The sequence below is a fragment of the Coregonus lavaretus genome (assembly GCF_964263955.1).
Source record: "Coregonus lavaretus genome assembly, chromosome: 10".
Lineage (NCBI taxonomy): Eukaryota > Metazoa > Chordata > Actinopteri > Salmoniformes > Salmonidae > Coregonus > Coregonus lavaretus.
In genome coordinates this window covers 51,650,162-51,666,588 of record NC_139997.1, presented here as the reverse complement: position 1 = coordinate 51,666,588, position 16,427 = coordinate 51,650,162, and the positions used below count along the sequence as shown (strand labels likewise).

General features: G+C 47.0%; 1 protein-coding gene across 1 annotated transcript in view; it reads left to right on the top strand.

Moving 5' to 3' along the window:
• The window catches only part of LOC311136483 (rap guanine nucleotide exchange factor 6-like), a 158,932-nt gene that overhangs the window by 49,332 nt on the left and 93,173 nt on the right, over positions 1 to 16,427 (top strand). The window contains 1 exon segment of the mRNA XM_084170624.1: positions 12,256 to 12,325. Within this exon segment, the coding sequence (XP_084026750.1) occupies positions 12,256 to 12,325 (70 nt within the window).

Genomic DNA, 16,427 nt, shown 5'->3' with positions numbered 1-16,427 from the left:
ACTCAGAGATAGAGAGACCCAGAGAGAGAGAGAGAGAGACCCAGAGAGAGAGAGACCCAGAGAGAGAGAGACCAGAGAGAGAGAGAGACCCAGACCCAGACCCAGAGAGAGACCCAGAGAGAGAGAGAGACCCAGAGAGAGAGCGAGAGAGAGAGAGACCAGAGAGAGAGCGAGAGAGAGACCCAGAGAGAGAGCGAGGAGACCAGAGAGAGAGAGAGAGAGACCCAGATAGAGCGAGAGAGAGAGAGGACCCAGAGAGAGAGAGACCCAGAGAGAGAGACCCAGAGAGACCCAGAGAGACCCAGAGAGAGACCCAGAAAGAGAGACACACAAAAATAGAGACCCAGAGAGACACACACACAGAGAGACACACAGAGAGAGACCCAGAGAGACACACACAGAGACACACACAGAGAGACACACAAGAGGAGAGAGAGACCCAGAGAGACCCAGAGAGACAGAGAGACCCAGAGAGAGAGAGAACCAGAGAGAGAGAGAACCAGAGAGAGAGAGACCCAGAGAGAGAGACCCAGAGAGAGAGAGAGACCCAGAGAGAGATAGAGACCCAGAGAGAGAGAGAGACCCAGAGAGAGAGAGAGACCCAGAGAGAGAGACCCAGAGAGAGAGAGAGACCCAGAGAGAGAGAGAGACCGACCCAGAGAGAGAGAGAGACCGACCCAGAGAGAGAGAGACCGACTCAGAGAGAGACTGACCCAGAGAGTGAGAGACCGACCCAGAGAGTGAGAGACCGACCCAGAGAGTGAGAGACCGACCCAGAGAGTGAGAGAGAGACTCAGAGACCCGAGAGTGAGAGACCCAGAGACCCGAGAGTGAGAGACCCAGAGAGAGTGAGAGACCCAGAGAGAGTGAGAGACCCAGAGAGAGTGAGAGACCCAGAGAGAGTGAGAGACCCAGAGAGAGTGAGAGACCCAGAGAGAGTGAGAGGACCAGAGAGAGTGAGAGACCCAGAGAGAGTGAGAGACCCAGAGAGAGTGAGAGACCCAGAGAGAGTGAGTGAGACCCGAGAGAGGAGAGAGAGACCCAGAGAGAGAGAGACCCAGAGAGAGAGAGAGAGAGACCCAGAGAGAGAGAGAGAGAGACCCAGAGAGATAGAGAGAGAGACCCAGAGAGAGAGAGAGAGAGACCCAGAGAGAGAGAGAGACCCAGAGAGAGAGAGAGAGAGACCCAGAGAGAGAGAGACCCAGAGAGAGAGAGACCCAGAGAGAGAGAGACCCAGAGAGAGAGAGAGACCCAGAGAGAGAGAGAGACCCAGAGAGAGAGAGAGACCCAGAGAGAGAGAGAGACCGACCCAGAGAGAGTGAGAGACCGACCCAGAGTGTGAGAGACCGACCCAGAGAGAGTGAGAGACCGACCCAGAGAGAGTGAGAGACCGACCCAGAGAGAGTGAGAGACCGACCCAGAGAGAGTGAGAGACCGACCCAGAGAGAGTGAGAGACGACCCAGAGAGAGTGAGAGACTGACCAGAGAGAGTGAGAGACCGACCCAGAGAGAGTGAGAGACCGACCCAGAGAGAGAGAGAGACCAGGAGAGAGAGAGAGACCCAGAGAGAGAGGAGGGACCCAGAGAGAGAGAGAGACCCAGAGAGAGAGAGAGACCCAGAGAGAGAGAGACCCAGAGAGAGAGAGACCCAGAGAGAGAGAGACCCAGAGAGAGAGACCCAGAGAGAGAGACCCAGAGAGAGAGACCCAGAGAGAGAGAGAGAGGACCCAGAGAGAGAGAGAGACCCAGAGAGAGAGAGAGAGACCCAGAGAGAGAGAGAGAGACCCAGAGAGAGAGAGAGAGACCCAGAGAGAGAGAGACCCAGAGAGAGAGAGACCTCAGAGAGAGAGAGAGACCCAGAGAGAGAGAGAGACCCAGAGAGAGAGAGACCCAGAGAGAGAGAGACCCAGAGAGAGAGAGACCCAGAGAGAGAGAGAGAGACCCAGAGAGAGAGAGAGACCCAGAGAGAGAGAGACCCAGAGAGAGAGAGACCCAGAGAGAGAGAGAGAGAGAGAGAGAGAGAGAGAGAGAGAGAGAGAGACCCAGAGAGAGAGAGAGAGACCCAGAGAGAGAGACCCAGAGAGAGAGAGAGAGAGACCCAGAGAGAGAGAGAGAGAGACTCAGAGAGAGAGAGAGAGACCAGAGAGAGAGAGAGAGAGAGACCCAGAGAGAGAGAGAGACCCAGAGAGAGAGAGAGACCCAGAGAGAGAGAGAGAGAGACCCAGAGAGAGAGAGACCCATAGAGAGAGAGAGAGACCCATAGAGAGAGAGAGAGAGACCCAGAGAGAGAGACCCAGAGAGAGAGAGACCCAGAGAGAGAGAGACCCAGAGAGAGAGAGAGAGAGACCCAGAGAGAGAGAGAGATACAGAGAGAGAGAGAGAGACCCAAAGAGAGTGAGAGACCCAAAGAGAGTGAGAGACCCAGAGAGAGTGAGAGACCCAGAGAGAGTGAGAGACCCAGAGAGAGTGAGAGACCCAGAGAGAGTGAGAGACCCAGAGAGAGTGAGAGACCCAGAGAGAGAGAGAGAGAGACCCAGAGAGAGAGAGAGATACATAGAGAGAGAGAGAGACCCAGAGAGAGTGAGAGACCCAGAGAGAGTGAGAGACCCAGAGAGAGTGAGAGACCCAGAGAGAGTGAGAGACCCAGAGAGAGTGAGAGTGAGACCCAGAGAGAGAGAGAGAGAGAGAGACCCAGACAGAGAGAGAGAGAGAGACCCAGAGAGAGAGAGAGAGAGACCCAGAGAGAGAGAGAGAGACCCAGAGAGAGAGAGAGAGAGACCCAGAGAGAGAGAGACCCAGAGAGAGAGAGACCCAGAGAGAGAGAGAGACCCAGAGAGAGAGAGAGACCCAGAGAGAGAGAGAGAGAGAGACCCAGAGAGAGAGAGAGAGAGAGACCCAGAGAGAGAGAGAGACCCAGAGAGAGAGAGAGAGAGACCCAGAGAGAGAGAGAGAGACCCATAGAGAGAGAGAGACCCATAGAGAGAGAGAGACCCAGAGAGAGAGACCCAGAGAGAGAGACCCAGAGAGAGAGAGACCCAGAGAGAGAGAGAGAGAGAGAGAGAGAGAGAGAGAGAGAGAGAGAGAGAGAGAGAGAGAGACCCAGAGAGAGAGAGAGATACAGAGAGAGAGAGAGAGACCCAAAGAGAGTGAGAGACCCAGAGAGAGTGAGAGACCCAGAGAGAGTGAGAGACCCAGAGAGAGAGAGAGAGAGAGAGAGAGAGAGACTCAGAGAGAGAGAGAGATACAGAGAGAGAGAGAGAGACCCAGAGAGAGAGAGAGACCCAGAGAGAGTGAGAGACCCAGAGAGAGTGAGAGACCCAGAGAGAGTGAGAGACCCAGAGAGAGTGAGAGACCCAGAGAGAGTGAGAGACCCAGAGAGAGTGAGAGACCCAGAGAGAGTGAGAGACCCAGAGAGAGTGAGAGACCCAGAGAGAGTGAGAGTGAGACCCAGAGAGAGAGAGAGAGAGAGAGAGCCCAGACAGAGAGAGAGAGAGAGACCCAGACAGAGAGAGACCCAGACAGAGAGAGACCCAGACAGAGAGAGACCCAGACAGAGAGAGACCCAGACAGAGAGAGACCCAGACAGAGAGAGACCCAGAGAGAGGGAGAGAGAGAGACCCAGAGAGGGAGAGAGAGAGACCCAGAGAGAGGGAGAGAGACCCAGAGAGAGAGAGAGAGACCCAGAGAGAGAGAGAGAGACCCAGAGAGAGAGAGAGAGAGAGACCCAGAGAGAGAGAGAGAGAGAGAGACCCAGAGAGAGAGAGAGAGACCCAGAGAGAGAGAGAGAGACTCAGAGAGCGAGACACACACAGAGAGCGAGACACACACAGAGAGCGAGACACACACAGAGAGCGAGACACACACAGAGAGCGAGACACACACAGAGAGCGAGACACACACAGAGAGCGAGACACACACAGAGAGCGAGACACACACAGAGAGCGAGACACAGAGAGAGAGAGAGAGAGACAAACACACAGTGAGACACACAGAGCGAGTGAGACACACAGAGCGAGTGAGACACACAGAACGAGTGAGACACACACAGAGAGAGAGAGAGACAAACAGAGAGAGACAAACAGAGAGAGACAAACAGATGCACAGAGAGACAAACACAGAGAGAGACACAGAGAGACTTTCAGACCATTAAGGAGAGAGCAGAGAGAGAGAAGGACACCACCAGTGACATGCCCTACCACAAGACAAACTCCACCAGCACCACCCTCAGGACATGCCCCAGGAGGAAAGCGACCCCCTCAGTACAGAGCATGCTCAGGCCCTCCTCACCCCATGAGGGATCAGTTCACCAAACTGGAGGGGGAGGTGGTCATGCTCAGGGAGAGTTTGAGCAAACAGCAACCAGACATCCACACCTTAGAGGAGTTCCTAACCAAGGTGCGGACAGAGCAGTACAGCAGCCTTGCACCACAGCTGAAAGAAGTTCAGCAAGAGAGAGACGGACTCAAGAGAGAGCTGGCTGATCTAACAAAGGATGTGAGAGAGCTCCAAAAAGACAGGCAGAGCAGTAATAACGAGCTGACCACACTAAGAGAGGAGCTGCAAGAGAGAAAGAGAACAGAGGACAGGCTGCAGGAGCAGCTAGATCACCACTCTATGACCTGCCCTCACACAGCAGAGGAGCCCACCTCAACCAGCCAGGCCTCTCCAGCCCTGCCGGCTGCATGCCTCCCCCCCAGCCCACAGAACAGCCTCCCACTGACAGCGGCACTGGCACAGACCAGCCACACCCCAGCTCCAACACCCACCAACCCCAACTCTACCCCCTCCAGTCCAGAAGAAACACTGGCTGAGATTGTCCTGTTGATGGACTCAAATGGGAAGTTTGTTCAGGAGAAGAAACGTTTCCCTAGTCACAAAACGAGAAAGGTGTGGTGCCCAACAACGCAGAGTGCCATGGCGCTGCTTGATAAGGCCACAAGCCACATAATCATACACACCGGAAGCAACGACCTGCGTGCTCAGCAGGAGAGAGTGGCGACTTCACTACGGGGAGTGATTGAGAAGGCCTCCGCAATCTTCCCCAACTCAAGGATCGTGGTGTCAACCCTTCTACAGAAGAAGGACTTCCACCCTGCCACAATCTAAAGAATAAACGCCAGCCTCTCCCGGGACTGTGCCCTGCGACCCAATGTACACCTGGCCAACCATCCCACCCTCGATCTGGACTGTCTCTATGACCATGTTCACCTGTACAGGGAGACAGTCCCCATCCTTGCTAAGACTCTCAAGGACGTCGCTTTAAACCGCATCCCGACCACTCCACCCTGGAACAGCGGAGCAATCCCCCCCCCCCCCCGAGGAGCCACAGCCCGGCAGGCAAAGCTATGCACAAGCTGTGATAGGAGCAACTGGCCCAGCTCCCACTAACGAAATGAGTGACATGAAACAAATGCTGAATCTACTATGCTCACGTGATAGGCCGAGGGTCTTGGTAAGATGAGCACAAGAACTCTACATCCACCCAGGTGGCATGACACAAATACTATCTTAAATGATAAACCAATCACATTTGCATAATACGAGTTTACGTTAATTGAAAAATCCTATTTTAATAGTTACTGTTGGATTGTGAGTGTTTATCTCATTTTGAAGGTAAACAAAAAACTGTTTTGAAATCTTTTGGAATTTACAAGGATTGAAGTCCTCTGCTTTTGGGCTAAAGAGCAGAAACCCAGACTTCCTTAAAGAAATTGATGATGTTGATTTTGTAGTACTACAGGAAACATGGTGCAGAGGTGATGTTTCCACTGGCTGTCCTCTAGGTTATAGGGAGATAATTGTACCATCCACCAAATTAAAAGGAATCACACAGGGCAGAGACTCCGGGGGAATGCTAATATGGTATAAATCTGAACTAACTAATTCAATCGAATTGATCAAAACAGGAGAATTCTTTATCTGGCTAAAAATCAACAAGGAGGCTATCTTAACAGATAAAAATGTCTTCCTCTGTGCTACCTACATTCCCCCCTCAGAGTCACCCTACTTCAATGAAGAGAGTTTCTCCATTCTAGAGGGGAAGATTAGTCACTTTCAGGCCCAAGGCAATATGCTGGTCTGTGGAGAACTGAATGCTAGAACAGCAGAAGAACTAGACACTATTAACAGTCATGGGGACAAACACCTACCGGGAAGCAACAACCTTTCCCTCCCCACATACCCCCCCCCAGAAACAACTATGACAAAGTGAAAAACAAAAGTTTTACAGCTCCTGAAGTACAGCTCCTGAAGCTCTGTTGAACACTGGGTCTGTACATCGTCAATGGTAGGCTAAGAGGGGACTATTTTGGTAGGTACACCTACAGCTCATCCCTTGGCAGCAGTACTGTAGACTACTTAATCACCGACCTCAACCCAGTCTCTCAGAGCCTTCACAGTCAGCCCACTAACACCTCTCTCAGACCACAGTAAAATCACAGTGTATCTGAGAAGAGCAGAACCCAATCATGAAGCATCACGGCCCAATAAATTACATGGTACTAAACAGAGTGCAAACAGTACAGAAATCTACCAAAAAGCAATTAGTAGCCAAAAATTACGATCTCTCCTGGACAACTTTTTAGCCTTAACATTCTCCTACAGCAATGAAGGTATACATTTGGCAGTTTGGAACACAAACTTTATATTTGACAAATAGCCTACTTGACTAATCTAAAGAAACATAAGAGCAAACCAAAAAGAATAGGTAATGAAAAATGGTTTGATAATGATTGCAAAAATCTAAGAAAGTCACAGAGACCCAGACAACAAAAATATACTCCTTCAATATGGGGAAACACTGAAGCAATACAAACACACCCTAAGAACAAAAAAGGAACAGCACATTAGAAATCAGCTGGATGTAATTGAGGAATCCATAGAATCAAACCACTTCTGGGAGAATTTGAATAAATTAAACAAACCTCATAATGAGGAATTGGCTATCCAAAATGGGGATATGTGGAGAAATCACTTTGCAAACCTCTACAGCAATATAACAAAAAGCCCAGAAAAACAAGATGTACAAGAAAAATGACAAATCCTTGAATCAGCTGTCAAAGACTATCAGAATCCTGTGGATACCCCAATTACAGAACAATAATTATTGGAAAAACTTTGCACTCTCCAACCCAAAAAGGCCTGTGGTGCTAATGGTATTTTAAATGAAATGATCAAATATAAAGACCACAAATTCAAATTGCCTATACTCAAACTCTTCAACATTATCCTAACTAAGGGTTGATCACACCGATTTATAAAAATGGAGACAAATTTGACCCAAATAATTACAGAGGAATTTGGGGAACTTGGGGAAAATTCTCTGCAGTATCATAAACAGCAGACTACATCATTTCCTTGATGAACACAACGTCCTAAGCAGAAGCCAGATTGGATTTGTAAAAAATTATCGTACAACAGACCACATTTACACCCTCCACACTCTAATTGACAAACAAGTAAACCAAAACAAAGGCAAAATCTACTCGTGTTTTGTAGACTTCAAGAAAGCATTTGATTCAATTTGGCACTAAGGTCTTTTTTTACAAACTAATAGAAAGTGGTATTGGAGGGAAAACATATGTTATTAAATCAATGTACACTAAAAACAAACAGACTTCTTCTCTCAGGGACGTGGAGTGAAACAGGGCTGCCCAATAAGTCAAACATTATTTAACATCTACATTAATGAATTGGCAAAAACATTAGAAGAATCGGCAGCACCTGGTCTCACCCTACACAACACTGAAATCAAGTGTCTGCTGTACGCAGATGACCTGGTGCTACTGTCTCCCACTAAGGAGGGGTTACAGCAGCATCTAGATCATCTGCACAGGTTCTGTCAGACCTGGGCCCTGACCGTTAATCTAAAAAAACCGAATATAATGTTATTCCAAAAAAGGTCCGGAAATCAGGATGACAAAAATATAAATTCTATTTGGACACAGTTCTATTAGAAAACACCAAATATTACACGTATCTAGGACTAAATATCAGCAACACAGGTAGCTTTCACATGGCTGTGAATGAGCTGAGAGACAAAGCAAGAAGAGCATTCTATGCCATTAAAAGGAATATTACAATCGAAATTCCAATTAGAATCTGGCTCAACATTTTCCAATCAGTTATAGAACCAATTGCTCTATATGGCAGTGAAGAATGGGGTCCTCTCTCTAATACTGAATTTACCAAATGGGACAAACATCCAATCGAAATACTGCATGGAGAGTTTTGCAAGACTGTATTGCAAGTGCAAAGATTAACTCAAAATAACGCATGTAGAGCAGAATTGGGCCAATACCCCCTCCTTATTCGAATAGAAAAAAGAGCCATCAAATTTTACAACCATCTAAAAACAAGTGGCCCCAAAAAAGCTCTACTATGTCGAGATGAAACAAGAGAAGAGTCCCCTCAGCCTACTGGTTCTGAGGCTCAGTTCACTAACCAAAACCAACCTCATAGAGCCTCAGGACAGCACTCAGAAAATCTGTCCCAACCATCATCACAAAGAAAAAATTAAAATATATCACCTATTGGAAAGACACCACAAAAAATCAAAGTAAACTTCAATGCTATTTGGCTCTAAACAGACAGTACATGGTGGCAGACTATCTGACCACTGTGACTGATAGAAAACTGAGGAAAACAATGGCTAGGTACAGACTCAGTGAACACAGTCTGGCTATAGAGACCGGTCGTCACCGGCAAACCTGGCTGCCCAGAGAGTACAGGCTGTGCTCACTGCCCCCCGGGGAGAGGTAGAGACAAAGCTGCTGAGTGAGAGGCAGAGAGAGAGAGTGAGAGGCAGAGAGAGAGAGCGAGTGAGAGGCAGAGAGAGAGCGTGAGAGGCAGAGAGAGAGCGTGAGAGGCAGAGAGAGAGCGTGAGAGGCAGAGAGAGCGTGAGAGGCAGAGAGAGAGCGAGAGAGGCTCTGTCGTAGCCGGCCGCGACCGGGAGACCCATGGGGTGGCGCACAATTGGCCCAGGGTAAGGGAGGGAATGGCCGGTAGGGATGTAGCTCAGTTGGTAGAGCATGGCATTTGCAACGGCAGGGTTGTAGGTTCGATTCCAGTATGGGGAAGAAAAAAAAAATGTATGCACTCACTAACTGTAAGTCGCTCTGGATAAGAGCGTCTGCTAAATGACTTAAATGTAAATGTAATAAAGCCCATTGAATAGAGAGACTGTATTTCATTATCCTCATTGTGGTGTATTGTATTTATTGAAATGCTGTACCATTATACTGCTTTGACAATATCTACAAATTGTATTTCATGGCAATTGAGCAATCTGAATTTGACACACACACACACACAGAGAGAGAAACAGACATACACACACACACACACACAGAGACACACAGAGAGACACAAACACAGAGAGAGACACTGAGAGAGAACATACCCTACAGAGCCCCAGGACAGCAACAGCAACACAATTACACCCAACCAAATCATGAGAAAACAAAAAGATAATTACTTGACACATTGGAAAGAATTTACCAAAGAACATAGCAAACTTGAATGCTATTTGGCCCTAAACAGAGAGTACACAGTGACAGAATACCTGACTACTGTGACTGACACAAAATTATGGAAAGCTTTGACTGCGCAAACTCAGTGAGCATTGCCATACTGTTGAGAGAGAGCAGCAAGATGTGTGACCTGTTGCCACAAGAAAAGGGCAACCAGTGCAGAACAAACAACATTGTAAATTAATATGTATGTTTACTTATTTTCCCTTTTGTATTATTTTTAACATTTTAGTAATTTAGCAGACGCTCTTACCCAGAGCGACTTACAGTTAGTGAGTGCATACATTTTGGCCCCCCGTGGGAATCGAACCCACAACACTGCCGTTGCAAGCGCCATGCTCTACCATCTGAGCTACAGGAGGCCACATATTATAACTATTTGCACATTGTTATAAGACTGTATATAGCCATAATAGGACGTTTGTTATGTCTCTATTCCTTTGAAACTGTTGTGAGTGTAATGTTTACTGTTCATTCTTGATTGTGTAATTCACTTTTGTTTATTATCTATTTCAATTGGCAATGTAAACATATGTTTCCTATGCCAATAAAGCCCTTTTAATTTAATTTAATTGAATTGGGAGAAACACAAAGAGAAGGAGAGAGTGAGAGACACACAGAGAGAGAGAGAGAGAGAGACACACACAGAGAGAGAGAGAGAAACACACACAGAGAGAGAGAGAGAAACACACAGAGAGAGAGAGCGAGAGAGAGACACAGAGAGGCCGAGATACGATGCATCAGTATTCTGGAGGAAAGTGGAAATTCACTTCAATGCAAATGCACTGTTCCTGTTTTGAGGAACAAGTACCTCTTTGACTGTATAAGGAAGTTCCTTAAGTAGTGCCCCCTGGCACTCTACAATGCCCAGGATTCTGGGACATATTGCAACAGTGGAAGTTTGTCACACACACACTGCCCGTGTTGACGATGTCAGGCTACCAGATCCGTGGCTTAGTTAGAAACCTACCGTTTCACCTTGCAAATTAGTTTACACACAAGCTTTGATATTTCCCAATGTTTACATAATGGTTCCTTTGTTGGGGAGGTGGATTCCATTCTCAGAAATTGGAACCTTTGAACGTTCTTGTGTAATTAATCGTTTTTCATCGGTGGCCACCAAATGAAGACACACACTTTCTTTCATTGGAGATCGATCTCAAATCAAGCAGCCAGGAACATGTGCTGGTCTCGTTGTGTGAATCCATCCATGATTAGAGCATCTCTCTCTTTGGGCTGGGAGAGTAGGGCTTCGTCACTAATGGCAACCTATTCCCTGTAGTGCACATAGGGCCCTGGTCAAAAGTACTACAGTGGGGGAAAAAAGGATTTAGTCAGCCACCAATTGTGCAAGTTCTCCCACTAGTCTCTCAAAGCTCTCCATGATGACGGAAGTGAGTGCTACTGGGCGATAGTCATTTAGTTCAGTTACCTTCGCTTTCTTGGGTACAGGAACAGTGGTGGACATCTTCAAGCAAGTGAGGACAACAGACTGGGATATGGAGAGATTGAATATCTCCGTAAACACTCCAGCCAGCTGGTCTGCACATGCTCTGAGGACGCGGCTTGGGATGCCGTCTAGACCTGCAGCCTTTGCGAGGGTTAACACGCTTAAATGACTTATCACATCGGCCACGGAGAAGGAGAGCACACAGTCCATGACAAGGAGAATAGGAGGGTATGATTTGGGACTCTCCTTGCTCAGCACGTGTCTTGTAATTAGAATCAGTGAGTCTCACAGAGCAGTTGCTTCACAGTGCTGAGTCCTCACTTTCTCTCTGTGCTGAAAAAAACCGTGCTCCAATTAACAATCTGCTTCTTTTCTGATTGCAGATGGATTGTGCTCTATCTCCTCTCCTCTCACACTTCCCATTGGGTTGAATTAGTTAGGGACTAGTTTGGTATTTCATGGGAAATTCATGGTACAGAGAACAGCTCCATTCAATGGTCTTAATGAAGCCCTCTCTCAGTGGGAAAGTCATTGGGCTGACTAATGTGATACTATTATACAGTGTGATTTGATCTGAAAGGAGAAGTGTGAAAGCCATCTGAGCCAGCCTGTTGCGTTTTGTGGTGGAACCAGTAAAAAGGCTGAGTCCTGTCATTTGTCCCAAATGGTACCCTATTCCCTACATAGTGCACTACTTTTGACTAGAGTCTATGGGCCCAGGTCAGAAGTGGTGCACCATATAGGGAATAGGGGGCCATTTGGGACGCTACCCAATGCTGTGTGGAGATCAATAAGCTCCTTTCTGATCGTAGTCGAACATGACCTTATTGTCCAGAGGAATGGAGCAGGTCTATCCATGCCTTGAAGGACAGTTGACTCGCTGTGAACCTGTCCTCCTACCAATCCTTTATCTGTTAACAAGCATTAACTTTAACATGGCACGAAATGACATACCAGTTGACCTCAATACATTAGCGGAGAATGATTGTTGATTTCACTGTATCACAATTATAAATAAATAGGCCTAAATATTGTTGCTTCAATTTGAACTTTTGGAACTTTGCATCCGTGGACACAGACATCAGTACTGACTGTGTCTGCAGTACATTGAAACTGCCACAAAAAAACAGCATCTCTAATTTGCTATGTCAAAGTGTATTCAATGTTGTACAGTAGGTGGGGGGTCCCACCCTGGCCATATAAATATGTCTCTCTGCCTTGGCTGTTGATTTAACACTCTGTGTCCTCTGTGCTGTGTGTTCTCTCACCCCACAGCTTTGGCAAGCAGCTGGGGGGCAGACGAGGCTGTGAATGCATCACTTTAGAGCCGTCAGAAATGATTGTGGTGAGTAGAGCCGCCGCTTCGTCTCCCTTTCTCTCTCCCTTTCTCTCTCCCTTTCTCTCTCCCTTTCTCCATATCTACCGACTCAGTAGAGAACAAAGAAGACAAGAACAAAGATAGTTACTTGTAGAAGTAGGAAGCCGCTTTACCCACGTGTGTTCTGGGTCTGGCCCAACCCTTCGGTTTCAGAACGGTTAGAATGTGTTTGCGCTCTACGAATCGTTGGATGTTCTCGGATCAGGACTCATTGCAGAAAAGAAATGAACATCCATGGACGTGGCGTAGTGTTTGGCTGGAGCAAGGAGTTTGGGTAGCCAGGCAAAGGAAATGCCACAGCTCCTAAATAATTGGATTATTGTCCTAAAGCTCTCCTCTCCATGAGTTCTTCAGCTTCATCTGAACTAGGCCTATAGCCTTGATCTTAGGAAGACAATACTACAATACTACAACTCTATGCGATGCCCACAAAGACTGTATCACCCAATCAGTACATAGACAGACACACATCAATGTAGGCCTATCTGCAAGGCAGCTACAGCACGTCATAGTTCCAGCACACCATTCAGAGGGTGAGGCGGGTACAGCAATCTACTTGAGCCATCTCCCTGAGCAGGCCTTCCCAGCGAGCACGGCGAGCTGCTGCATCTGTAGCACAGAGGCAGGGAGGGAGGATGGGAGGCATGCACGGAGGGAGGGAGCAGGAAATGATCTCCTCTATTAGATTTGGCCTGCTGGCCTGGGTCCTCTGTCCGTCCGCTGGTTATCATCCACTGGAGGAGGGGTATGGGGGGAAATGAAAGTCTTCACCGTGTGAAGATGGACTGGCTGATTACCTGTGCCTGGGAATACATAGAGGGTAGGGGGTTGATGGGGCAGGCTGGGGGAAAGGTCATTACGTAAACTGCTTGTTCATATCCGCACATTTCCCCTTCCGGCACCTATCGTCCGCAAGACTGCTAATAACCACATCCAGTGTTGTGGGTACTGTTGAATCAGTCCACACAGGCAGCAGAGGGAGAGAAAGGGAGAATGAAATGAGACTGGGATTGTTATGATGACCATTCATTGATATAGCATCATAGCAAAGTCATTGGAGAATAATCACTTGAGCGTTCTAAAATGACTAAGGTGTTAATCAAGTACCTTTACAGGACTGACTATTTTAATGGACATGCATTTTGCATCATACCCACAACCAATTATGGCATCAGTGCATTCCTGAACAGCCAAGTCGTGCCTAATGCTTAGCCAGTGCATGTGTGTTCAGATGAGGCCATGTTGCTTGACTGAAAAGGAAATTCGTTCCCATTAATATTCCAGGGGTAGTAATGGAGGGAACCTGAGCCACTGCAGACAGTCACGCAGACACACACACGAACACATACTGTCTCACACGTGCGCGCACACACTTACTCTCTTTCTCTCTCACACACACACACACGCACACACGAACACGCTCTCTCACACACTCACTCACTCACTTTGGTTTCCTCTCCTCACTCACGCTGCTGCACCACTCAGTCAAATCACTCACATTCCAACCAATTAGCTAATTGAGGCCTGGGGAATTATCACAGACTATCTGCACACGTCATTTGTGCAGCCAGGCCAGTGGTTGGACTCGTTGGAGATGTCTGGCATTTTACCCACCCTTTGTCTGTCTGTCTCAGCCTGTTTGTCAGGGAGCACAGAGCCATAGTCAGACCATTGTAGTTCACACACCGAGACCAGTCCGTCCAGGAGATAACTAGTTAATGGTCCAAGCAGGAAATATCTCTCCATATGGACAGACTCTTTATTAACAACACTGTTCAGAGTTCAGACTTTCTATTTACTAGTATGTGTATGATAACTGTGATTACTCCTTAGAGTGTATAATGGTACACTGAAGATGCCCCCTTGAGATGCTCTGTCAGTCTTCTATTGGTGACTTTGCAGTGATAACACTGTTAGGCTTTCAGTCTGGTTAGTTTTTCATTAGAGCAATATGTGCTGTTCGATAAACCAACCCCTCCTAGAGTTGTTATTCAGTACATTTCAACCATGACAGAAAATCTTTACATCTCGTATCTGTGACAGTGGGGTCCATTTCTCTGTTAATCTCTAGTGACAGGCAAAATGGCCAGACTTTTACAACATGGCCTTGACATGTGAGCTTTCTTTCCCTTGATGTGTCTCACACGTGTTAGTGGCTAACACACGTACATGCACACATGGGAGTAGTCTCTGCAGGAAGCCTTGTGTAACCGTCGGTCTGTCCCGAAAAAGGCTATACTGACACTCCTGAACTGCAAACCGGTATTTCATTTCAGAATTGGTTAAAGGGGAACAACAGCAAATTTAGGAAATTTGTCGAAGTTACTAAACCGCTCTGACTTAGTGTTGGACTGTCTGTCAAAGTGGGCACCTCTCTCACTCAGGGAGAGTGAGGTAGAGCGAGAGCTAGATCACAAGGTTATGCACCTCACTGCAGGCTAGATAGACTATAGCAAATCTACAACAACAAAAACTAAGCGTTCTTTCACAGCGAACATACTAAATTCGGGAAGCCCAATCGATGGTGAGATACGACATATACATTTTATGTGATCAATTTGGGTCACGGGTTCACAATTTTACCTTTTCTGAGATCTCTGCCAAGCAAGCAGGAAACAACAGCCGTGGGCTTACTGATCTTGCAACAACATGCATGAGGGATCTCCACATAAACACAATACTGTCACTGAAACAACACTGTCACCGTCAGTTTTCAAAATACAACAGACTTTACCACAACACCCAACACAACATGCCTTTTACTGTAGGACTATTGTCAAAATCCATTTCTCTCTTTCAATACCTTTCTCTGTAGCCTAAACAAAGCAGAAAATGCTTGAGTCCCGTGCGCGACACAACACAAGTAGCTTTACCGCTTGAGAAATGTATACTGAAGCAAACATTCCACCCACCTTTTAGATAAGAAAATATCTGCATACCTTTCTGTCATGTCAACCATCCATCCATATCAAATTCCATGTGTTCGCTTGGATTTTGTCTACACCAACTTTCACTCAAGTAGCCTATTATGTGTAATCTAGCCAATTTCTAGACCGAGATTCAGTACTTGTAACTGCCAAAATAAAGGGAACACTTGACTAAATGAGAGATACAAAGTATTGTAGCGATCCTCACTATATGAGCCAAGTTACAATCCCACCGAGTGGGTTAACCCTATTGGCGCGATGCGTAGGGTGTTTGCCTTTCAAGCCGGAGACCCGGGTTCGCTTCCCGCTCCCTTTGTTCGCTACAGTATATTGAAAGCAGGTGAAGGATATATTGTATTCTCAGCAATCTATATAACCAGTCTGTAGGTTTCTGATCATATTGGAACTCCCTGCTATGTTTCTCTGGTTGTAAACATCTGTAAATATGTTAAATAGATGATCAAAAACCTATGGAATTATATGTATAGTCCGCTTACTCCAATTTTTTCTGTTGTTCAAGACTCAAACTCCCATGATTCCATTAGGCAAAACCACTCCCACCATCACAGGCCGAAGTTGCAGCTCTGGCAGCCATTGTACCCTTTCCATAGCCTATATTTTCGTATTGAATTACTTGTAAACCTAATACTTTTTATTAGTTCCAATAGGCCTTTGAATCACCTGTGTAGTGCTATGGCAGAAACCAAAACGTGCACCGACGTAAATACAGTAACTGTGTTATGCTTAGCGTAGCAAGTTGGCATCTACATTCAAATTATTACAGTTGATTGGTGACAATGACATGAACATAACTTATGACATGTTGCTTGGACTCGGCTGTTATTGTTGCAAACATTATTATTTTACATTTACATTTTAGTCATTTAGCAGACGCTCTTATCCAGAGCGACTTACAGTTAGTGAGTGCATACATTATTTTTGTAAATTATTTTTTCATACTGGCCCCCCGTGGGAATCGAACCCACAACCCTGGCATTGCAAACGCCATGCTCTACCAACTGAGCTACGTCCCTGCCAGCCATTCCCTCCCCTACCCTGGACGACGCTGGCCCAATTGTGCGCCGCCCCATGGGTCTCCCGGTCGCGGCCGGCTACGACAGAGCCTGGATTCGAACCAGGAT